This window comes from Mus musculus, chromosome 12 (genome assembly GCF_000001635.26).
Source record: "Mus musculus strain C57BL/6J chromosome 12, GRCm38.p6 C57BL/6J".
NCBI lineage: Eukaryota > Metazoa > Chordata > Mammalia > Rodentia > Muridae > Mus > Mus musculus.
In genome coordinates, this window is record NC_000078.6 from 79,079,347 (window position 1) to 79,104,352 (window position 25,006).

General features: G+C 44.3%; 2 protein-coding genes and 1 long non-coding RNA gene across 9 annotated transcripts in view; 1 reads left to right on the top strand and 2 right to left on the bottom strand.

Annotated features, from left to right (window-relative positions):
* Plekhh1 (pleckstrin homology domain containing, family H (with MyTH4 domain) member 1) overlaps window positions 1–2,309 on the top strand; it is a 52,493-nt gene extending 50,184 nt beyond the window's left edge. Inside the window, exon 29 of one of the 3 annotated variants that reach the window (NM_181073.3) lies at window positions 92–2,309. In NM_181073.3, coding sequence (NP_851418.2) covers window positions 92–247 — 156 coding nt within the window. In that variant the 3' untranslated portion in view covers window positions 248–2,309. The remainder of the gene's footprint in view (window positions 1–91) is intronic. The other 2 variants (XM_006515646.2, XM_006515645.2) reach the window with 2 other exon arrangements.
* On the bottom strand, window positions 1,323–10,407 carry Pigh (phosphatidylinositol glycan anchor biosynthesis, class H). Of its 5 annotated transcripts, none has more exons than XM_011243987.3 (4): window positions 10,094–10,407; window positions 6,301–6,510; window positions 4,270–4,350; window positions 1,323–3,150 (listed from the first exon to the last, which is right to left on the bottom strand). In XM_011243987.3, the coding sequence occupies exons 1-4, from the start codon at window positions 10,343–10,345 to the stop codon at window positions 3,058–3,060; spliced, it is 636 nt and encodes a 211-aa protein (XP_011242289.1). In that variant the 5' UTR covers window positions 10,346–10,407; the 3' UTR covers window positions 1,323–3,057. The 5 variants fall into 5 exon arrangements, 3 of the variants coding, with proteins under 3 accessions (XP_011242289.1, XP_030102381.1, NP_084264.1); XM_030246521.1 differs by having other exon boundaries at window positions 4,270–4,353; window positions 6,301–6,505; window positions 10,094–10,367; NM_029988.2 differs by having other exon boundaries at window positions 4,270–4,353; window positions 10,094–10,324.
* 9230116L04Rik (RIKEN cDNA 9230116L04 gene) lies at window positions 9,359–24,593 on the bottom strand. Its single transcript, NR_110486.1, has 3 exons — window positions 24,435–24,593; window positions 18,991–19,149; window positions 9,359–10,639 (listed from the first exon to the last, which is right to left on the bottom strand). It is a non-coding gene; the product is annotated as an RIKEN cDNA 9230116L04 gene (long non-coding RNA).
* Window positions 24,594–25,006: the final 413 nt, after the last annotated feature.

The following is a 25,006-nucleotide window of genomic DNA, read 5'->3' on the forward strand; positions in this document are numbered from 1 at the left end:
CTACTCTGTGTGTACCCAATGTTATAGCCAGTGAAGAAGGCAGCATTCAGGATAAGGCTAGTTTAATCCTTTGCTTCTCTAACCTCCTTAGATTACAGAAACTACCTTAATGATGGCCAGCTACATGAACCACTGTTCTGCAACTGTGAACCTATCAGCCAAGCTCCCTGCAGCCCGCCAGCCCCGAGACCTGGATGGACAGTTCTTTGCTTCTGTTTCCTGCACTAAGGGGTCAGCTTTGCTGTGAACATTTCTCCTCCCCATACCCTTGCCACCACTCGTGCCTCTGGGATCAGATTGATACCCTGGAGCATACACTACTGTGATGGGTCTAATGGCCCCTCCTCAAACTGTTCTGTGAATTGTGAATTCCAGGGTCTCTGAAACCTTTGTGCTCTTTAGGTGCCTTACCTTTCAAGGCCCAATGTTCTAAGATTCAGACCCAACATCAAAACCACTATTTTACAAGAATACTGACTCTGGATGCTACCTGATTCTAGATAGAGACAGGGATGGCCCACAGTTACCAGGGCAATGGTACTGTATTTGGGGCTTCTGCACTGATACTCAGGGAAGCTCATCTTTTTATATTATACATGGTCTTTACGTGGGGACTTATACTTGAAGTTTTCTGAACATCCCTGAATAAAAATAGGACTAAAATTCCTAATTTACCTAAACTCTGGCAAATGCCTACAAATCTCTAAAACTGGACTTCTTTCCCAAATGGGAAAAACCCTGGCCAAGCTGGAGAAGGAAAGAATGACGAGCCCTCCCCTATTGGTGAGGAGGCATTTGCCATGCCCTTTTGGGCTCTAATCTTTTCAGGACTGTACAGTATTCCTGTTAAGATTAAAGCTTTTCCTCTCACACTGGACTAGCACAGGCAGGGACAGAGCCAGTCTGCACCCTTCCTGTGTCATTTTAAGGCCCAACAAGGCTCAGTGAAGCCTGTGCTCACTACTGAAGGACGAGGTGGTCATCATCTCCTATTCTCTCCAAGACCAAGCACATAAATTTTGCTTGTTGCTGCTCTAAGAGGCCACCAGAGAAACAAGATATCAGGAACACTAAAGACCCTTCCATTCTTGGAAGGCCTGGATTGCTCACTAAGACTTTTGGTAGAGGGCTTCTCGAAATTAGTTGGAAGCACAGGGCATGTACATATCTGTGGAAGTAGAAAGTTTCTTTCAACTTTGCCTTCCTGAGAATATTATCATCCCTCTCAACGCAAACCTTTTAGTTGATTTTGATGAAGATGATCTTTCTTTCCATCTTTCCCCACAAAATAATAATAATAAAAAAACAAGTCCATACTTTGGTTTTCCAACATATAAAAAATAAGCTTTATTGTGTAGCTTTAAGGCAGTTTTATTATTTTTCAGTAACATAGACTAGGGGATAAGAGGAATATCAAGAAATAAGCCTTTAACCCAACAATGTGTGTGTTGTACACCACAAGAAACTGCAAGGCCAAAAATTAGTTTAATCTGAATGCCTCAGCTGCTGTAATCCCTCATCCTTTGAACTGACAAGCCTGACTTTAAAAAGGCACAAGAGTCTGCCCCTTAAAAAGAGCTTGACTTGCAAGCCAGGCAGCTTTATAGCCATTTCTGTTTGAACCCCAACTCCCACCCCAGATTTGGGGTTCTAGAGGAGACAGGTCTACCTCAAGTCACATTGCTATAGGCCCCTGGACAGCTCCTTCAAGGCTAGGTGAAGGGCAGAGAATGCAGTTCTTGGTTTACATCCCAAGGGCCTTAAAGCCAGTAAGGATGTAGTCTGCTCTCAGGTTGTTTTTGTTTTGTAAACAGAATTCCAGCTAATGCAACTGTTTGTAAGACTTGAAGGTCTGATTAGCTACTGCTGCTGTGCTGCTGCTTTTTTTTTTCCTTTCTCTTGCTCTCTTTTTGAGATAGGGTTTCACTATGCAGACCTGGCTGTCCTGGAACTCACTATGTAGACCAGGCTGGCCTCAAACTCAGAGATCCGCCTGCCTCTGCCTCTGCAGTGCTGGGGTTAAAGGCGAGTTCTGCCCAGTCCAGCGCCTTTTCTCCTTCCTGATCTTTAGCATCTAAGGAACCACCTCTGAAACAAAGGCTTCTGTCAACTGGCTTCCTCATCCTTTAATGTGACAGGCTCATGTCTGGGAACCAACATTTAATCTCTCACTCTTCACCTAAGCCCTCTTAGCCAAACAGCTTTTGAGCAATAGAAAATATTAACAGAAAGGTACTCTCATGCTTGACACCCATGGCTGAAATGCTATGTATGTTTGTCAATAAAACTGTCAGTGAACCAGACAATAACTGTGTGTTGTGGATATTTATCTTGGGGTTTGAGACAGTGTCTCATCACGAAGCCCAGGCTGGCCTCAAACTTTCAATCCTCCTGTTGACAGCTTCTGAGAGCTGGGATTACAAGCATCCACACCATCCCTAGCTAAATTGTGGATGAAGGAGTCATGATCCTGCACAGATCTTAGGAGCTGGGTGGATAGAGGCTAGCCCTTTAGGCATTTTATTCCTGCTAACTCATACATAAAAATGTGACTTATTTTCCCTAACTTTTAGACAAGAGTCTATACAGATGGAAATTACATTTTTCTTGTGAAATCTGGTACCAGTCTTAATACTTCACAGATTTTAACACAAACATGAAGGTACTTAAAGTTTTCAGTGTTCTTTTTGGACAATACTTTTGGGTGGAGGATACTTACTATGTAGCTCAGAATGGCCTTAAACTCAAGAGATCACCTGCTTCTGCCTCTTGAGTGCTGGGACTAAAGGCATGTGCCACTATGCCTGGCCGCCTTTTGACATGTCAAAATCCTTAAGGTCTCCCCTTGATTCGTAGTATAGAAAAAACTGTATTATACAGGGAACATTATGAACATGAATCAAGTTCCAGCCCCTCCTCTGTGGTTCTGAGATCTACTCATCCATTCTGATTCCCAGGACTGTGTCCTGATGGTTTTTACAGTATGGAAAATAAACCGGCCACTACAGTCTAGGAGTCCTCTCCATAAAGACAATACTGGCCTTTGAATGCTGAGCCTCATAAGCTTGTTGCTGTGGCTTTCTGGTGTGCCAGAACCTCCTGGCAGCTTCTGTATACTTCAATCAAGCAGTCCAACCGGGGCTTGGCACTCTGAATTCCAAAGTGGAGAAATACAGAGTCAAGGAGAGTGTAAGAAGAATCCACCTGGCCCCTTAACCTCTCACATACACCACTGGCTCTAAATGGCAGCCGTGAACTAAGAGACACAAGGTTGAGGGAATGAGTGCTCTGCCAGGAGGTCTCCAAATCCAGCCTTTGTATGTGGGTGTGTGGGGAATAAAGACAGGTTTTTATTTGATTTGGCTTTGGTTTGGTTTGGTTTCTAGACAGGGTTTCTCTGTGTAGCCCTGGCTGTCCTGGAACTAACTTTGTAGACCAGGCTGCCTCAAACTCAAGAGATCTGCCTGCCTCTGCCTCCTGAATGCTGGGATTACACGCACGCAAAATACAGCTTTTAGCCTGACAAAATTATATGACAGTGGCACGACCATCTCAGAAAATGTTTCAAGTTATGAAATAAGCCTCAGAGCCTAGATGGGTAGTTTAATATAAACATTCTGAGAAGATTTTGTACTATAAAATGTAATACAATTAAAATTAAGACAAGCCACAGGATAGGAAAACTGTATAAAGAACATCCAGTTTTAATAAATGTTTCCTATTCAAAATAACACAAAATTATTACAAATACATAACTGGTCTCTAGGTTCTACTCATCTAGCATAGAAGACTGATAGTTTACAATGAGGGGGTTTAGGGAACGTGCCACCATAGTGGTTTTTATTGTAAATCAAAACAAAAGATAGTCTAAGCATTATCTAAAACCTATCAATAACATAGCTAAATAAGCTGATATTTCAATATAATTAAATATAATTTAAGTATAATGGTTCTGATAGAAAATATATATATAATATTTATTACATATTATGTATAATATATATGTAAAAAAACCCTCACCCATAAGATATCACTGTGAAAACATAGATGGACAGACCTGAAGTACAAGAATGTGATTGCAGGCAGAAGTGGTTATAGGATTGGTAACTCTCTTCTCTAAAATCTAAAAAACTCCCTTTACTCAAATTGGTTGTGAGATATTGCCAGTACTCTGTCAATAGACGTTCATGTGCTGCTGAACAAAAGACGTAAGGGTAAGCAGAAAGAGAAGTCAGGGTTTTACAGGAGAAGGGAGAGCACGGTGCTCACCTGGAAGACAGGAACTACTCGAGAGATCTCGTGTGGCTTCCCCGGCTCCTTCAGTAAAATGCAGAGGTAGTAAATGACCTTCTGCTGTAAGACAAGAAACCAGAGACCGCAGTGAAACTCAGCTTCTTTCTTTTTTCTTCAGGGGAAGGCTAAAAAGTCCTTCTCATCCAGGGAAATACTTTATGAAAGGTATTACACTACATCTATTATGTAGTGGAATATCTGACAACTTCTGAAGTACAAGAAAAGTATATGTTTGCCAAGGGGGTGGTGGTGGTGGCAGTGGCACACGTCTTTAATCCCAGTACTTGGGAAGCAGAGGCAGGGGGATCTCTGTGAGTTCGAGGAAAGATCTACAGAGTGAGTTCCAGGCTAGCCGGCTGCACAGTGAAACCCTGTCTCAAAAAAAAAAAAAGACATTTTCATCTCTTATTTTTATTTTAAATATAAAAAATATATTTGTTTTGGTTTTCTTGAGACAGGATCTGACTAGGTAGTCCTGGCTAGCCTGGAACTCCCTCTGTAGACCAGGCTGGACTCAATCAGGGAGATCCACCTGCCTCTGCCTCCTAGGTGCTAGGATGAAAGGCATGAGCGGCTGTGGCAGCAAGAGATCACCCACTGTATTGTAATATGCTCACAAATAGAAACAGCATGGCTAGATTAAGGTAGTTACTCACACTATATACAATCAGGATGGCCACTCTGAAGCCGCAGGGCCTCACTTAGGGTTTTATACTTCATCAACTACACTTTTATGCCACGTATCCACTACAAAATAAGAAAAAGCACGACAGAGTTGAAACTAGAATAGCAATTAGCTTTATATCTTCCTTCATAATTTCATGTGTCCAGTTGCCTACATTTTGTCCTTTAAAAGGCCAGCCCCCCCCAAAAAAAAAAAAAAAAGCCAAGTATGCCCCCACGAACCAAAAGTCCCACCAACCAGGACCAAGGCAGGTGGCTGCCTGAGAGTAGGTTAGATATTAGACCTGGGCAACATAACCTCATTTCCTAGAGGACGTAAACAAACAAACAAAAAGACATGTCTGCATCTGAGCTACGAGATTAAAGGTGGAATGGTGACTCTCTATCCATGACAATCGGCTACTTCTTCAAAATAGTCACAGTTTACATATTTGCTATGCTTTTTAATGGAGTGTACTCCTACTCCTGTTAATCAGGCATGGTGACATACGTCTCTAATCCCAGCACTCAGGAGGCAAAAGCAGGTAGATCTCTGAGTTTAAGACCAGCCTGGTTTACATAGTAAGTTCCAGATCAGCTAGGGCCTCACAGTGAGACCCTGTCTCAAAATCAAACAAACAAACAAAAAAAGAGTAGAGGCAGGCAGCTAAAGAGATGGCTCAGCAGGTAATTGTGCTTGCTGTTCTTCCACAGGACTAGAGTTCAGTACCTAGCTAGCACCCATGTAGGGTAGCTCACAACCACCATTTTCAGGGGATCTGACATCCTCTCTGGCCTCAGCAGGATACACACACACACACACACACACACACACACACACACACACACACGGATAAGCAAAAACAAAAGCAAAAGGGGAAAGAGGCAGGAGGATGGGAAGTTCAATGCCAGCATAAACTATTCAATGAGACCCTGACACAAAAGATTACTGGAAAGCAGCATTCAGTGTTACACTTGGCAGCAACCCCAAGCACCTTGTGTTTATTACATACCATCACTGGGATGTCTGAGTGACTATACCATCTAAGTGTAGTATGTGCTCTGATGTCTGTACAGCCAACAACCTTGTGAACAACACATTCCTTGCAACATACCCCATCACCGAGGAAAACACGACTATAAAGAAACTTTTACTTGAATATAAGTTTCTCTTCTACAGTTCACAGGCATGCCAGTCAAAAAACTACTTGTATTGGAACAGAGGCACCTTAAATTTAGTTCTGTGACAATGAATGCTGTATTTGGATGCAGTTTAGGTCCCAGCACACCCCATGGGCTGACTGCCTCCTCTGCAGGGCCCAGAAGTACCACCTAGACACTTACCATGTAGATAGCCTCGTTAATGATAATGTCCTTGACCTTGTCCATCTCTATGAAGGTGGTACTTTCTTTGCCCGATGCATAAGATGAAGTCATCTGGATGCCAAGTGAGTCGATGATTAGTAGAGTCTCCTGGTCAATCTTCACAAAATGGAGGTAACCAAGCAGGCCTAAGATGGTGATGAAGATGGTGGCAGAGAGGACCATGCTATTCTGAAGAGAGAGCCAGACGCAGGCAGTAAGATCACCAAATGCCCCTCTGCACACGCCTATGCTATTCAGCAAGTGAACTGGACAATGAGGAAAAGGCCTCTGCTCTGGTGGCTATGCTGTGAGGTGAACAGATGAGGGAACCTAGATGAAGGGGAAATAGCACTGACTCCTCTTCCAGAGGTCCTGAGTTCAATTCCCAGCAACCACAGGGTGGCTCACAACCCTCTGTAATGGGATCTGATGCCCTCTTCTGGTGTGTATATGAGCTACAGTGTGCTCATATACATTAAATATATAAATCTTTAAAAACAAACAAACACCAAAGCAAAACAACAAAAACCAAGAATTTTAACAAACGAGTTCAGCCACACACTTCTGCTTGCCAACTCTGAGCGAAGAATGGCTCTTAACATTTTTTACAAGGTTGATGGAAGAACAAAAAGAAGCAGATGCAGTGGCTCATGGTAATCCAAGCTCCCAGGAGGCAGAGGCAGGTGGATCAGGACTACACACACCGAGCTCCAGGCCAGACAAGGCTACACACACAGTGAGACCCTGTCTCTAAACAAACAACAAATAACAAAAAGCAGGCTGGAGAGATGGCTCTTCCGTTAAGAGCACTGGCTGTTCTTCAAGAAGACCTGAGTTCATATTCTAACACCCATGTGGAAGTTCACAACTGTCTATAACTCCAGTTCCAGGGGACCTGACACCCTCTTCTCACCTCCTTGAGCACAAGGCATGTATGTCATGTACAGACATATACGCAACACACCCATACACATAAATTTTAAATAAAAGGACAAAAGAATATGGGACAGGGATCCACAAAGCCTAAAATATTAATTTGGCCTTTTAAAGAAAGAGCTTGATGACTTCCGTTCAGATGATTATTTCTGGCTGGTAAGCAGGAGTGAGAACAGGGCCTCTGATGACCCAGAAACAGCTACTTTCTGCTAATTAACTTCAGGTGCAGGGTGGTGTCTTGCAAGCAGTGCAAACTAAATAAGCACCGTGGAAGAAAGCCAAGGTAAAACTCAGCCCTCTACAGGTTGCAAGAATGATTAAAAAACAAAAGTCTAGAATACTGTGTTACTGACTTTAAAGTGTCAGAGGGAGGAGAAAGAGAAGAGGAAGGGGGGAAGGAAGGAAAAAATGATGGAGAGGGAAAAAGAAGAGAGGGAGACAGAGAGATAGATCAATGCACACAGCTGTTCCATAAAGACTTCCAAGGCCTCAGGACCCAGGTGGTGCAGAGAAGTAGTGCATGCTGACAGGTGCACTCTGCTGAAAGGGTACTGCACTGCAGATTGGAGTGATGTTAACTAAACCGATCAAAAGCAGGGGATGACAGGCTGAAGAACAATGAATGCTTAGGGAATGTTACCCACTCAGCCTCTGTTAAGATAATCTGCCTCAAAGTCCATTTTCCTGGCCAAAATTCTAAGGATGCACACCGCTCATCTGAGTCAGGGTTGAGCCACACATCTGAAGGAGTCCTTTGAGAGTTCTTTCCATGAATGAGTTTGAATAGGAGCAGAGATCTGAACTCTTGCACACAGAGGCCTCGGGAAGTCTTGAAGTAATGGAAGAGAGCACAATTACTTGTGCATTTGGGGGACATTTGGGTGTCCATGCCAGAGAGATGAGTGCAGTAGGGAACTGACAGAACAGCTCTGAGCTGGGTGTGGTTCACTCACCTGTCAGCCCAGGCCTTCACAGGGGCTGAACCAGGACGAAGCAGAGTGTGTGGACAGCCTAAACTACATAGCAAGACCCTGTATCTCTGAACAAACCAACCAGTAACAATTGCAACTGCCTGAGATCTGCGAGGCCAAAGTACAATGGAAAGGGATTTCAAAGTCAGGCAGCTCCAGTTTGGAAGCCCAGCTTTGTCACTTTATCAATGTCAAGGTTATTAAAGTATTACTCTTTATGAACCCCCCCGGGGGGTTGAAATAAGAAATTCAGCAGATAACTGCACGGGTATCAGGAACATAGGCTGGCATTAACATTCAACTGGGCATGGTGATGTATCCCTTTAACAACAGCACTTGTGAGGCAGTGACAGGTGAATCTCTGAGTTACAGGCCAGCCTGGTTTATACAGTGAGTTCAAGAACAGCCAAGGCTACATGGTAAGACCCCAACACTCCCCATCCCCCCAAAAAAGAATAAAAATCCAATTATATTAAAAATTTTGGGGAAGGACTAGGTCAGTTTAATAACTTCAACTGACCTGTGAAGACACTTTTAAATATAAATTGGTAAAGATTAGGAGTCTTTTAAAAAATACTATTTGTGTTGTGTTTGAGGCAGGGTTTCACTGTGTAGCCTTGGTTTGTTCTGGAGCTGGTAATGTAGACTGATGTAGCCAGGCTGGCCTTGAATTCAGAGATGTTCCTTCCTCTGTTTCCCTAGTGCTGGGATTAAAGGTGTGCACCACCACACCAGCCCCTACTATTTATATTTATTTATTGTGCAGAGGTCAGAGGACAATTTTTTTGAATCCATTCTTCCCTCCCATCATGTGGGTTCTGGGGATTCGGCTTAGGTGGTCAGGTTTGGCATTAGGTGGTCAGGTTTGGCATTAGGTGGTCAGGTTTGGCAGTCGCTGCAGTCATCTGATGAGCCATTCATTCCCCAGACCCTCAGTGAGGGGACTTAACTTCATCTATGAAAATCTGTGCAAATTATGATGCTCTGCCACACACTTTGATAGCATAAATGTGATTGAACCAGGTATGATGACACACACCTTTGATCCTAACCCTAGGGAGGCAGAGGCAGGCTCCACATAGAGCCTTCCAGTCCAGACAAAGTAAGAATAATAATAATAGCAAAAGAATAGAAAAAAGCTAAGGGATGTTTTAATACAAACAATATGAAAATTGCAGAAATAAACAGTTCTGGTGTACTGGCTCTATTAAGATCACTCCTGGAATAATATATTCATTTTAGGGCTATACAGGGAGTTAAAACAGAACAGAACATCCTGAACAAAGGCCAATCGGATGACTCTTTTTGCTTGGGAACTGTCACAAAATAATAGCAGTTGACCTTCGCAATATTTTGAACCATTAATTTCAACTTAGAGATGTTAAAAATGAGGCTCGGGGGGAAAAAAGATTAGAAAGTCTGAAAACTGAGCATAGAAAACCCTCGTGTCTTAGACCTGGCAACACTTTAGAAAATGCACTTAAACTGGGGAAGGGTTGGGAGAGGGGATGGTAGTTGACCTGGCCTTGAGAAACAGATATTAGGTGGAGATTCTGTACTGCACAGTTGTGGAGGCAAAAACTTTTCTGTAATTCTGTCGCACGCCTGCTATCCGTTGGCTTTGGTACCCAGTAAGTGATGCGGGAGGATGCACTGAGTTCTCTGAGGAGGTTATGTTCCATGAATGAGCAGGGCAAGTAGGTCCACTGTGGTAGAACGTCCAGAAGCACAAACTTCTCGGGGAGGGAGGGCAGTCCTGCCGTGGAACGGCGACCCTGATCCAGGGAGTCCCCACCCTCCCGGACCCACGGGTCAGCCCCGAGACCTCTCCAAGCTGCCTGCGCCGGCCGAGCGCCCGCCTTTACCTCGCACAGGGTGAAGAGCCCGTAGGCCGCCAGCCACACCGCGCAGGTGACCGCGGTGAGCGAGCACAGCGACAGCCGAGCCGAGCTGAGGCCGAACTCGCGGCAGTACGGTGAGTAGTAGCGGCACCGCAGGGCTAGGCGGCCGCCGCAGATATCGGAGAAGCTCTTCTCGTCCTCCATGGCCGCACACACCTGAATGTCGCGCCGCTCTAGCCCACCCGGAGGCTCGAAGTCTCGTTGGCTCCCGACCATCCCGGAAGCGGCTGAGCCCTGCCTGTCCGCGCAGCCGTAGTCGCTCACTGAGAGCAGGGCTGGGACTTGCAGCAAGTTCTCCCAGTTTATCCTTAGCCCAAACTCCCCAGAACCGCGGCACCAGTTTTGGGCAGATTAAGATCTCTGTTCATTTGACTGACTCATTTATATTGTTACGCCAGAAAGACTCCCCCAAAATGGTCTGCAGGTGTAACCATTCATTCATTCATTCATTCATTTCCCTGCGAAGGGATTTTAGGTACTGAAGATTTCTGTCTCTACATAGCTTCTTTCCTAGTAGGAAAAAAAAAAAAAAATAGACGTAACTTAAGTAGTGTTATTGACAAAAATGTTCAGACTAGTAGAAGGTCTGGGCAGCTTTAAGTAAAGGTCTTAAAGGTCTTCGCCATTAAACCTACAAGGGCCACACTGTTCTGTGGGGAGTTGGGGTGGAGGTGGGGGTAGTCTCCAGAAAGAAGGACCAGGAAAAAACAAAGTTGGAGGCTGGAATGGGTTTCAGTCACAGGAATCAAAAAACTAGCAAGGCTAGGATGCATGGGAAGAGAAGGTAGGCTTTGAGTTGGGCAGATGGCTCAGCTGCTAAAGAGTATATTAATCCAAAAAAAAAAAAAAAACGAGAGGAGAAAGACCGCCACCCAAATCATCATGACCAAATTAATTAAAGCAAGCTTTAAAAATTCACATACACGGGCTGCCTCCTCCTGAGATGGGGTTCAGCTTTGGATGTGAAGGCAGGCTTTTATAGCTCAGGGATAGGAAGGTTTCCAAATGAGGGGTTTGTCTGTCAAAATATAGTTATAGGAGCAGCACACAAGCATAGCAAGTAAGTCCCTCTGGAACAGAGACACAAGGTTGCAAAGATGGGCCTAACAAGGTAGCTATATAACCCTTTGAAGCAAAGGTCAGGTTGCAAGATGACTATAAACAACTTTTTGAAACAAAGACGTGATTGCATTCTTGGAACAAGCAGTACAGAACCATTTGTAGTTAAGGTCACAGGTGGGGCATAGCTCAATCCTTGAAAAACAGGTTTACTCATAAACAAGAATGAACCTAGATTGTCTTCACTGTAAGATGACTTTCAAGCCTAATATGGAAGCAGGCTGGTTCTTCAAGTACTTATCACTAGGGAAAGGTAACTGGGGGAGCCACTAATAGATGCTGTTTGCCAACCATATATTTGCATGGATGGAGCACTACTGTGGCAGTGCACAGACAATCATACTTCTGATGATGTAATTATTTCCACTGTTTTGAATTTATTCTTAGAACTTGAGTCACTATAAATATGAATAATGGAGAAACAAATGTAATTGAATAATCCCACTGAGGACTCCACAGGCTCAGGCTGGGCTCTTCAAAGCTTTTCTGTGGAGCTCTTGCTTTAGGATTTGCTTACACTTGGATTTCGTAGTTCTAAGACTACTGTGTTATGAGCCTCCCAGGGGCCCTGCAGGGAAAGCAACCAGCCTCCGAGGCTGACGACTTCAGTTCGAGTCATGGGATCCACATGATGGAAAGAGAGAACCAACTGCCACAAGTTGCCCTCTGATTGCCACATGCTCACTAGCCATGGCACGCCTAATAAATACACAGATAAATAAATAGTTTTATAAAGGAATGCTGTCTTATAGCTTTTATTCTGTTTGATTTTGGCAGAGGTGTATTTTGAAAGAAGGTTTCACGCTATAGCCAACCTGCCTCCAACTTGTGATCCTTCAGCCTCAGCTTTTTCTGAAATGCTGGGGGTGTGTAAATGGTCCATGTGAGAAAGTTACAGGATATCATGTATATAAGTCCCAATTAAGAGTCCTTACTGGCCAGTGACTATGACCAGCCTCAAAAAAACTCTTGGCCCCGAAGCTATGGTGGTATATAGCCTTTTAAAGGTAAACCTCATGATGGCATCAAGTGTAGGTCACAGAACTGTAACAATTGCTTGGGCTATATATTCAGATTAAGCATTTGAACCATGGTCAGGGTCATGGTAGGTCATAAATGTGACACCAAGGCCGACATGACTGTTCACAGGTTTAGGGAGCAAACATTAAATGGAGTTAGGGTAAGATCAGGACAAGATCGGGACTATTGTCTTAGTCACTTCAATTATGCATTTTAAGATATATGTGTCTTAGTTACTTTTCTATTGTTGTGACAAAATACCATGAGCAAGGCATGTTATAAAAGAAAGCATTTAATTGGGGCTCACAGTTCCAGAGGGTTAAAGTTCATGACCATCATGGAAGGGAGCATGGTGGCAGGCATAGCACTGTTGATTGAGAGCTTACATCTGATCTCTAAACAAGGGAGAGAGAGTACCAACTGGAATGGTGTGGGCTACTGAAACTTCAAAGCCAGCCCCTAATGATACATCTTCTCCAACAAAGCCACACGCCCCCTAATCCTTCCCAAATAGTTCCACCTACTAGAGACCAAGTGTTCGAACATATAAGACTATGGGGGGCAGGGGACATTCTCATTCAAACCACCTCAGTAAGAAAAGTCTAACATCTATTTCATCTCACTGTTGGTTTTGTTAATTGTCTACTTCATTTAAATTGAGATTTTTTTCTGGGTCTTAGAGGGGCATGTGTGTATGTACATGTGTGCATACATATGTGTGTACAGGCATGTACACTTGTGGCAGAGATTGAACCTAGACCCTTAAGCATGCTGGTGTTTTGTTTTGGTGTTGTTGTCTGTTTTGTTTTGTTTTCCTGTCTCTTAGTATAATGAGAGGCTTCCAATTCAAACCTGGGAATATAGGATTAAGAAAGCTTAGGCCTTATTTAAATCTTTGACGTCAGAACTCTTCTGCCACTACTATATCAAGGAAACAGGTCCCTATCAACACCAGGTAGAGGTAGAAAGAAGTCCAACCTCCTCACTTGGCCTGTACTAATGCCTGGCTGGGAAGGTGGTGTTTGTACTTGGCTGGGGTGCAAGTCCAGGCAACCTTCCTGTTCTCCTCTGGGGTATGAAAGTCCTTGCTGCCCCCTAGTGGCTGGGTGGGGCAAACTTTAGCCCTGGTGAAGGTGAAGTTTGGGTTTCTCACTCAGCCTTTGCTGACAGAGCTAAAAGAGCGAGCAACGTTTCCTGTGGTACTTGGCAGGAGTAGTTAATTGTCTGAAGTCTTCTCTCTTCCTAGGCCACTCCTTTGTTTGCCCTTTGGCAGGAGGAAGCAGGTTTTCCTTCGTGCATTTTGTGTGTGTGCACATACCAGCCTCACCACACGGCTCTTTCTCTTGCATCTGGTTTAAGATACACAAGGAAAAAGCAAAATCGTGGAGTGAACCATTCTGTCGACTTCTCAGGCCCAGAATCCCTAGGCAGTCTGCAGGGGTGACAGGGTGTAATGTCTTTTCAGTTACCAGTCACAAAGGTCATGGCCAACACACCTATCACTAAAAGTAGGCTAATAAACAAAAACATCAGAATTATTAGTTTAACATTTTACATGATATGAGAGCTTTAGAAATGAAGACACAAAGACCCAAGGAGCTTATATTTAGGCTCAGTGAAGAATAAGCAGCCACACAGAAAGGTGATTGATTGTATAAAAGAATATGATGGGGAAGACTCAGAAAGACCTGTGTATGGCATTCTTTCCCACTGTGTAGATTGCAGAACGCCTGCCACATAAGGACTGTCAATGGCTTTGGAGAAGAGGAACTGGTTTCTACAAACTGGCTCAAGGACAAGAAATCCTGACTTCTGTTACTTGGTTTAGAGAGAAGTGGGGTGAGAAATGGGAGACAGAAAGACTTTTCTTCTGGAGCAGTATCAAGCTACTTCCACTCAAAATATTTGTTTATAAAGCACCATATATTCGGCTATTGTGATTTGTTTTGAGTGTGAATTTGTTGTTGTTGGTTGGTTGGTTTGGCTTTTTGTTATTTTTATTGTTAATTTATTTATTTAATGTATGAGTGCTCTGTCTGCATGTACACCTGCACGCCAGAAGAGGGTATCAGATCCCACAATAAATGGTTGTGAGCCACCATGTGATTGCTGGGAATTGAGCTAAGGACCTCTTGAAGAGCAGTCAGCGCTCTTAACTGTTGAGCCATGTCTCCAGTCTATTTATTTATTTATTTATTTATTTATTTATTTATTTATTTATTTTGGGAACAGGGTCTGTCCAAGGGTTTCATTGCTGTGAAGGGACAATATGACCAACGCAACTCTTTTTTTTTTTTTTTTTCATTTTTTTGCATTTTTCGAGACAGGGTTTCTCTGTATAGCCCTGGCTGTCCTGGAACTCACTTTGTAGACCAGGCTGGCCTCGAACTCAGAAATCCGCCTGCCTCTGCCTCCCGAGTGCTGGGATTAAAGGCGTGCGCCACCACGCCCGGCCAACGCAACTCTTAAAAAGGCAAAGATTTAGTTGGGGCTGACTTACAGTTTCAGAGGATCATCATCATGGAGGGAAGCATGGCAGCATGCAGACAGACATGGTGTTGGAGGAGCAGAGAGTTCTAGCTCTTGATCCAAAGACAACCATGAGGAGACTGTATTCTGCAGGAGGAGGCTCTGTTTCCACACTGGGCAGAGCTTCAGCTTAAAAGACCTCAAAGCCCACCTACACAGGGATACACACTTCCTCCAACAAGGCCACACCTCCTAATAGAGCCACACCCTATTGCCAAACATTGAAACACATGAATCTATGGGGGCCAAACCTATTCAAACCACCACACTCCACCCCCAGACTCCATAGGCTTGTAGCCATTAAAAACTCCCCACAGTCTATCACAGTCTCAACAATGTTTAAAAATCCAAAGTTCAAAGTCTTTTCTGAGATTCATGCAATCTCCTAAATGTAATCCCCTATAAAATCAAAATCAAAATGAAGATCACATACTTCCAACATCACAGGTTATACAGTACCATTCCAAAATGTCATAGTGAGGAAATATTAGACCAAAGCAAGACCAAAACCCAGCTTGGCAAACTCCAAACTCTGTATCTCTATGTCTGGTATCCAGGTCCTTTCAGCTTTGTTGACTGCAACACAATTCTTTCTCTTGGGTTGGTCCCATTCCCTATTAGCAGCTTTCCTCAGCAGGTATTCCACGGCTCTGGCATCTCTATCATGCTGGGGTCTCCAAGGCAACTTCAACTCCTTAGTTTCTTGTTCCAGTGTCCGGGATCTACACATGATCTTCTGGGCTCCTCCAAAATGCTTGAGTCATGTCTCCAGCTCTGTCCTCTGTAGCACTCTAGGCTCTGGATGACTGCACTACACTGCTGCTGCTGTTCTTGATGGTCATCTCATAGTACTGGCATCTCCAATACTTTGGGGTCTTATGCTTTAACTAGGCTGCACTTTCATCAATAGCCTCTCAAAGGCTCTCTTCATGGTGCCAAGCCTCAACTTCTTTGCATGACCTCTTTGGTCCTTGACCTGCCCCTGAGACTGTACCTTCAACAATGGCCTTTCTGGCCATTCACAGTGCCAAGCCTCAGCCAGTCCATGATCCCCTTATGCCTTCAAAATGAGAGATCTTTTTTTAAAGAGTGTTACCTCCTTCCAGTCTAGTAAGGCTGGCTGTGACCATCAGCTGCTTAAACAGAGCCACCTGCTGTGCTGCTCCTTTGATGTGCCACTACCTGCCTGAGGCCCAACCTGCCTGAGGCTGAACCGGTTCTCTTCCAAGATTTTCCTGAGTTAGCACCGAAATCTTCTGAGTTCCCACTAAAAGGCTGACCTATCTACTTCAAAGAAACTTTGCATGGCTAGATGGGCCTCCCCTCTTCTTTATAAAGCGTGTTTGCTGACATTAAAATTGAACCTTGATCAGAATGACTGTCTTGGTTTCATATTTCTCTCGAGGTGCCTAGCTCCCTCTTCTCTTCCAGATTCCAAAATGCCTTCCCAGAACAGAACCCAGACATGTGAACCGCTGGCCGGACACAACAAAGATTTATTTATCTTATATTTGTATGAGTTCATAGTAGTGGTCTTCAGACACAGATTAGAAAAATGCATCAGTTCCCATTACAGATGGTTGTGAGCCACTATGTGGTTGCTGGGAATTGAACTCAGGACCACTGGCAGAACAGTCAGTGCCCTTAACTGCTGAGCCATCTCTCCAGCCCCACAACTAGGTGATTCTTACACATTATCAAGTCCAGCTACCAGCACAAAGTACAACCTTGGCTATCTCTGGAACACAGCTTCTTTGTGCTCTCAGAAAACACTTTTCAGAAGATTTCACCTCAATGATTCTGGTCTCTATTTAATCACTGCTAATTTTTAAGTTTCAGCTAGCCAGCATCAGTTGTCCCAGTAACTCCTTCTATTCTTGACTCTAAAGCCAAAGCCACATGACAGAAGCTGTCAAGTTCTGCTGCTTGCTGGGACTGGAACTTGGCCCCTTGGTTCAATTACATCTTCACCAGCTTTCTGTTTTCCATGGTTTCTTTCATTGCCTAAGCTTGACTGTCCTTAAACTTGCTCTGTGGACTGACCTTGAACTCAAGAGATCTGCCCTCCTCTGTCTTCTGAGTGCTAGGATTAAAGGCATGCACCACCACACCTGGACGTAAGCTTTTCTTTAATTCCTTTTTACAAGATCTTTATAAGCATGGCTACTATGCCTCAAGATCCAGATCAAAGTCTGTGTCTTCTAGCCTCAAGATCTGGATCCCAGGTGTGCCCTCCATTCCAGATATAGTCAAGTTGACAACTGAGAATAGCCATCACAATCTATCCCTTGTGAATTTGACACACAATTATATCTCCTTATGTCCAAATGAAAGCAATAACCAACCAGGTCATAATAACTCCTAACATGATATAACTATCCTTCGTTCAACTGTAAGTTTAAACAGTAAGTCTAGCTGGGTGGGACCTTGCACTCCCTTAATAACATTTAATATCTTTGAACACAGGATTTAGCTTCATTCTACGTCCTGGTGCCCCTTTAATCTTTGAACCACACATTTTGTACCTTTCCTTTCTTAGTTTGCTACATCTGATCAAAAGGCTCTTTATAAGAGCGAACTACAGGACAGAGTCTATGGTATGGTGTTTTGAGATTTCCTTTGTCAATACAATTAATCTAGATCTCTTTTGCCTCAGGCAGACTCTCCAGACAAGGGCAAAAAGCAACTCCATTTTCACCAAATTATCACAAGAACAGCCTCTAGGCCACATACTAAAATTTTTTACCTCTGAAACCTCTTGAGCCAGGCTCCCACAGTTAAAATCACCCTCAGCACCGCTGCCCTCCATGCTTCTAACAGTATGGCCCATTAAGCTCCACTTAAAGCATTACACTGCTTTCCAAAATCCACATTCCTCCAAACAAAAGCATGCTCAAGCCTATCGTAGCAATATCCCACTCAGGAAGCAAAGGCAGACAGATCTCTGTGGGTTCGAGGACATCCTTGTTTACACATTGACTTCCAGGACAGCGAGGACCACACAGTGAGACCCTGCCTCACACAAAACAAACAAATGAAAACAGTGGATGTCAGAGAGATGGCTCAGCCTGAGCAAAAGCATGAGGACCAGAATCCAGATCCACCGCTTGCTGGGTGGGCTTGAGGGTCCACCTATAATTCCAGAAGGCCAGAGGCCAGGAATCTCTAGAGCAAACTAGCTACCTACATATTCACATTGGTGAGCTCCAGGCCCAAGTGGGAGGTCCTTTGTCAATATATTAGATGGAAAGCAATTGACAAAAGCACTTAACATTAACATGGGGATTCTACACACACACATGCACACATGCCTGCTTACCTACAAACACACTTACATATACACAAACAAATATACCACACACTTGGTATCGAAGATGGCCAGGGGTGAGAAGAGGAAAAACCAAGTACAGAAGGTAGAGCTCTTTTCCATGGAGTCACAACCCCACCTTGTGGCCTTCTACAATAGTGACACTTGATAGTTTTAATTCAAGGAACATCATCTGGCTTTTGTGTGGAAGGATTCTCTCTCCTTGTAATATATGATGTTTTTAACTTTTATACACCAAAGTGCTAGGTTTGCTTTTGGTCTCTTTGTGGTTTTGGTTGGTAGGTTGCTTTTGTGGTGCTGGGAGTTGAACTCAGGGATTTGTGCATGCGAAGTGAGTTATCTACAGCTCCAGCCCTAACTACAAGCTTTTAAACCTCATAAACCAAAGTTATGGGAGAGTTTATTTAAAAAAAAAAAAGAACCTCGCCAGGCTTGGTGGCTCCCACCTGAAATCCCAGCACTAGGGAGATGGAGGCTGTCAGGATCATGAGTTCAAGGCCAGTCTGAACTATGTAGTGAGACTGTCTCAAAAAATAAAAGCCCAAACAGACAAAAGAAAAAGTGGGTCTAAACCTAAGAGACAAGTAGATTCAGTTAGATCAGAACACGTTTGTTACCTCGCTTATAATCACAGCCGGTGCCACAACAGGCCAGGTTCGGCCATTCACCGTCTATGAGACAATTAAAGAGCCAAATGAGTGCCGAAAAGCAAAAAGAGGAGATTTGTTACATATGGCCCTATTGGAAAGAGGGACAAAGAGAACCAGTGACACCACCCCCCTAATGCCCCCCCACCCCCCCCCAATCCATCTTCATGGTCCCAACGTGAAAGTGAAGCTTAGGGAGAGGGCAGGGCATACATTACCATGTAGTCTGGCCAAGGTGTGGTCCCCCAGCCACCACAGTCTCAGGTCCAGGTCTCTCCTGCAAGGTCATCAGACAACTTGTAAATCTTTCTCTCGGTGACAAATTCCGTCCTCTGGTTTCCATCAGGGCTTCTACGTTTTCTTCCAGCAAAAGATGCCTGGGGAAATTCTTAGTTCTTAGAGGTCCGTGTTTCAAAAGCTTGGCAATGAAAGAAAGGAGCGTGTGTGTCTCTTTAGAGCATTCATTCCCACCAGACAGGCTGCTGACACCTTTCAGCTCAATTTTGTGAGCTCATCCTGCAGCCTGGCTGGTCTGGAACTCGCTCTGCAGATCAGGCAGGCCTCAGACTCACAGAGATTCCCCTGCCCTGCTCCCCAAGTGCTGAACCAAGCCCACAGAAAGTTAGACTTTGTTTTTCAGTTTTGGTTTGCAGTTCTGGCTGATCTCACCATATAGAACAGGCTGGTCTCAAACTCACAGCGATCTGCCTGCCTCTGAGTGCTAGGGTTAAATCGCGAGCCACTATGCGTGGCGTTGAATTCTGAATACCAGTTTCTCTCTATCTCAAAGCATGTTTGAGTCACCTGAAGAACTTCAGATACCTGGGTCCACCTCACCATTAAAATGAAAAAGATTTGGACATAAGTATTTTCTAAAACTTCCAAGTTCTAATTAAGGAGCTGCCAGGGTTGAGCTATGTCAGGGGCAAGTTTTTTCATTGGCCATCCTCAGTATTTAGACTCTAGAGGGTAGAAGCCTGAGAGTTAACTGACCACAGAGAGAATAACACTGGGAAGAGTTATTTACACTCTGAGGATTGTTCTGTTGTGGAGTGTCCACCAGAGAAGACTTCTGGGACACAGGCTTAAGTCAATAGAAAGTTTTTATTAGCTGGCGACTACATTGAATGTTCAGGATTCCAGCCTGAGACTTTCTTAGGGTGAGTTTTTTGTTTGTTTTGTTCTTTTGGTTTTTTTTTTTTTTTTTAGATTTATTTATTATTATATGTAAGTACACTGTAGCTGTCTTCAGACACTCCAGAAGAGGGAGTCAGATCTCATTACGGATGGTTGTGAGCCACCATGTGGTTGCTGGGATTTGAACTCTGGACCTTCAGAAGAGCAGTCGTGTGCTCTTACCCACTGAGCCATCTCACCAGCCCTAGGGTGAGCTTTTAAATACAAAAACCATATCCTGAGGTGACATACTTCAGTTATTAAAAACAGCCACAAAACAGGACTGCGGAAGCCAAAAGCAAGGTTAGTACACTTAGAGACTTTGACAGATTAGGTCTTTGTTTTCATTTTGGCAGATAGTGCAGTCTACTGGCTGGATTTGATGGACTGAATAGTATTCTCATCATACAGTCAGTTGTACTAAGGTCTGGTGGCTTATTACAGCTCAGTCATGAATGGCTTTCTGAATAGCCAGGTGAAAGGATAGCTATAATGACAGAGGAGTGGGGCATTCTGCACGTGAGTGAAAAACCACTGCAAGGTTCTCTGGAGCTTTTTGGTGCAAATAAATAAATAAAAACAAAATTAGTTCTTTCTGGTGCTGAGTCAATCTTTCCCTAGTCGAGAAATTTCTCCTTTTTGTGTTGTGTGCATGAGTGATTGCCTGCATGTATGTATGTGTACCATGTACATGCCTGATGTCTCTGGAGGTCAGAGAAGGTGTTGGGGCCCCTGGAACTCAAGGTGTAAATGTTTGTGAAGCAAGCACCCTGTGGTGCCGGAGACCTAATGAAGAGCAGGACATGTCCTTAACCACAGTTGCTGCTAGGTTCAGAATGGAGATGCTACAGAGCCCAAGGGTCAGTGACTGATGATGGACCATTTCTTTTAGTCCTCCTTCCTTTCAGATTTATTTATTTTTATTTTTATGTGTATAAGTGGTCTTATATTTGCTTCGTTCCCAATGAGATCAGAGGATCCCCTAGAACTGGAATTACAAACTGTCATGGGTACTGGGAACTGAACCCAGGTCCTCTGCAAGAGCAACCAGTGGATTCAGTCATTTCTAAAATCAATAAGCCTGGGGCCTGTTTCTTCTGCCATACTCTCCAAACACAAAGCACACCTGTGCCTAAATGCAGCAGTGTGGGACAAGGACTCTCTCTCATACCATTAAACGATTTAGCTCTGATATTATCCAGAAGTATGAAATCTCAGAAGTTGGCAATGATGGTACACACCTTTAATTCCAGCACTTGGGAGGTGGAGACAGGCAGATCTTTGTGAGTTCAAGGCCAGAGTAGTCTACAGAACAAATTCCAGGACATCCAGGACTACACCGAGAAACCCTGTTTCAACCAGCCACTCCGCACACCACAGGGGGGAAAAAGTTCCCAGAAGTAGAGAACTTAGTTCTACAGGAGTACCTCAGGCTTAAAGTTCCAGAGACAAGCCTGGGGATAGCAGAGAGAAGTGCCCTCCTGTTGGGAATTGGTTCTAATACACTTTTTTTGGCTCCCAAAAGCCACGCTTTCAGTTCAGAGGGTCCCCGCCCCCAGCTGTCTTCGACTGATAATAAAGAATTGCTGTACTGTCAATGGCTGGGCAGGGAGACAGGGCAGGACTTTTAGATTGCTTGGACAAGGGATGGAGGGGGGGGGGGGAAGAGGAGAATCACTGTGACTCAGAGGCAGAGGGATCAGATTTAAGAGCTGCAGGAGAGAAACCATCCAGTAATATAGGTGGACGGGAATGCAGTGCTGCCTAGAAGGCAATAGGGCAGCAAAAATAAACGAGAGATTTAGAAGGTGTTAAGCCAGGATTACTGAAGGGAAGTGTGTGCTAGCTGCGGGGAGGTTTAGAAGTGTCCAGGCGTTGAGCTACTCAAGGCATATCAAAATTATCTGGCTAGCTGTCGTATGTGTGTCTTTCATTTGAGAATCCAGAGAGCTCTTGGGCAAGTACAGCTTGCTTGAGTGATCCTCCAGGAGCCAAGCAGTTTAACTAATTCACCGAGACACCCTCCTGCCTCCAGCCCTGCTGCCCTCCCACCTCTCTCCTCCCTTCTGCTTCTCATGATAGAGCCCTGGCAATGGACTGTGTTCAGTGCCATGCTAGTTTTGGCTGTCAGAATGCACTGGACAACGAGCACATCTTTCAGCCCCAGTAAGGCATGGAGATATTTCACCACTTTGAAACTGTACAGTGACAAGATGTTCCTGGGAGAGATCTGCCCGTGAAGCCAGAATGAGATATTCTCAGATGTGGTGAGAAATTCTACTGGATGTCAGCACAACCCGTATTAGCAGCACAAAGACTAAAACCCATGAGTGGACAGGAAAATCATCCTTACTTCTGTGTTGTATTCTTTTTAAAAGCAAACAAATGTATTTTTACCTGGTAATTGTTTGTACTTTGATACCAGTATCTTCTTAATCTTTTTTTTTTTTGTCCTTTTGCTAGTATTCCTATGATAGCCTTTCTCTCTCTCTCTCTCTCTCTCTCTCTCTCTCTCTCTCTCTCTCTCTCTCTCTCTTTCTTTCTTTCTTTCTTTCTTTCTTTCTTTCTTTCTTCATTCTTTTGTTTTCCAAGACAGGGTTTCTCTATGTAGCCCTAGTTGTCCTGGAACTCACTTTGTAGACCAGACTGGCCTCAAACTCAGAAATCCTCCTGCCTCTGCCTCCCGAGTGCTGGGATTAAAGGCGTGTGTGCCACCTCGCCTAGCCTGGAACTTGTTCTTAAGACCAGGCTGACCTCGAACTCACCTGCTTCCGCCTCCTGAGTGCGGGGATCAGAGGTGTGGGCACCACTCTGAAAGTTTTTCTCACTGGAACTTGGAGTACATAGTTGCCTTCTATTTTTAAAATGCTAGGTCACTGGTTGAACTTCACTGCTCTTGCTATTGTGTGGTGTATCCAATTGCCTGGATACACTTCTATTCTGCAACATTTTCTGACTAAACCCCTGTGGACTGTGCTTCCTAATGTAGACCCCAGGTCCCCCTGTTGCCCTTTCAGTCTTTCCTTCTAACCCATCTCCATTCTTCTGTGACACCAGCTGATGCACAGAGAGAGAGAGAGACACTCTCTACCAGGGATCCCACAGCCACCAATCACTCTTGGCTAGAATCTTGAGTGAGTAACAGCAACCAAAGAATGATCAACCCACTCAAAGAGACCAGACCTAAGCCAGAAACACGTCACAGCTCTAAGTCCACATGCCTTCATCCCAGTGCAGAAACACAAATAGGGACACACAAGATAATATGCCTCCCCCAGAGGCCCCAAGGACAGCAACTAGCTGAAGCACAAGACAATACCTTCAAAAAGCAAGTATGAATGTGTTCGAGGTCTTAAAGAAGACATGGACAGATGCCCGAAGGAAGGCTTTGAATGCGCAAACAGTTGAATGAAAGAGTAAAGTGTATTCAAGTCATTAAAGTGGAATTTACGAAAGAAATAAAATCAAAGAAGACAACTCAACCGGAAGTGAAACTGGATCTGAAAGACTGGGGATGTCAAACAAAATACTCAGAGACTGGGGCACCAATCAATGCTCACCAGAGAAGCTTCTTGTAGGAGACGGGAATTAATACTGAGCCCACAGCCAGACAGTGCACAGGCAGTAAGAGACAAGCATTCAACCAGGGTGTCTTCATTGAAACTCTTCCCCCAAGGCTCAGGTTCCTCGAAAGAGGAGGAGAAAGGATTCTAAGAGCCCGAGGTGATAGATGAAGCTAGACCTGGCTTAATACACCTGAACTCACCAAAGCCAGGACAGCACATGTTCAAGCCAGACGTGGTCCAGCACTAAGAGGGATAAGTTGACACAGGGCCCCATCTCTAACCAAAACCTATTTGAAACTGATTCCTGTTGGTGGAGGGGAGTTTCCTCCAGTGGGGTGCTACAGAACACACTGGATTTATCAATCACCCCGAGGGCAGCCCCCACGCCCAGAAGTGGTTGGCCAACACAAAAGGATCTCCATGGTTTTGTGTGGTTTTTGTTGCTTAAAATTAGTTTCATGGTTATAATGGGTGCTAAAAGTGCATTTGCATATTTTAAAACGTGATGAGATAAATTGTTAAAAACCAAACTGGACACTTGAAGAATTTTTAAAAGTAATTTTGCCCTTTGACTGGAAGAGAGGCTTCAGTGGTTAGGAGTGCTCAATGCTCTTCCAGAAGACGTGAGTTCAGTTCCCAGCACCCATGTGAGGCGGCCGCCTGTAACTCCAGTTCCAGGGGCTCTGACACCTTCTTCTGGCTTCCATGGGTCTCCATACATGTGTGATAAACATGTATACACACATCAGTAAAAAATAAAATGCTTTTATTTAAAAAGGTAAGGTTTTATTTTTTTATTCCTAAGGTGTAATATGACTGCCCAATTGTTTAATGTAAAAGCATTAAACTCAGAGAAGTGGCTGAGGAGTTGCTCTGAAGGAGCAAAGAGGAAGGCTGGCTTATGCCAGGGAATGTCTTACCTGGGTTCCCACTCTCTCAGCTATGCATTGATTGGTTGGCATCGACTACAGGTTGGGGTGGGAGGTAGAGGGTGAAGGGGGCTTGACTCAGTAGTAGAGAACTTGCCCGGAATGCTGGAGGCCTTGAGTTCCATCTCCTGCATCACAGGGTGAAAAAAGAAAGTTGAGCACAGGTGGCAGAAGGGACTTCCTGGAGGTTGTTTACCTTGGCAGTGGGATCAGGAACATTCCCCAGGCAAGGGCGGCAAAGTTCAGTGTGTGATTATTCCAGGAACACAGAGTACCTGGGTGACCCCCATCTGGAAGATAGCAACCAGACTTTATTTTGACCATAGGTCCAATTAGCCACTTGGGACCTTATTTGAACATTCAAGTAAGATGTTTCTGAAGTGAGAGCAGAAGGTGTGACACGCAGGATCCTAAGTTTACCCTCAGACACTGAGCCAGAGACCTTTGTTGCTGTGCTGGCCGATGGCTAATATGTTTTTGCAAATAACCTCTCTAGTCTCTCCTTTAAAAGCAGAGATAATTCTGATTATAAAACCTTAAACTTGTGACAACAGGCAGGAGGT

Coding starts and splice junctions, on each gene's coding strand:
- Pigh (XM_011243987.3), bottom strand. CDS start 10,345: ATGGTCGGGAGCCAACGAGACTTCGAGCCTCCGGGTGGGCTAGAGCGG. Junction 4,351..6,300: donor TTAACGAGGCTATCTACATG/GTAAGTGTCTAG, acceptor GTCTTACAGCAG/AAGGTCATTTACTACCTCTG. Junction 3,151..4,269: donor GAGTAGTTCCTGTCTTCCAG/GTGAGCACCGTG, acceptor TTTGGAATTCAG/AGTGCCAAGCCCCGGTTGGA.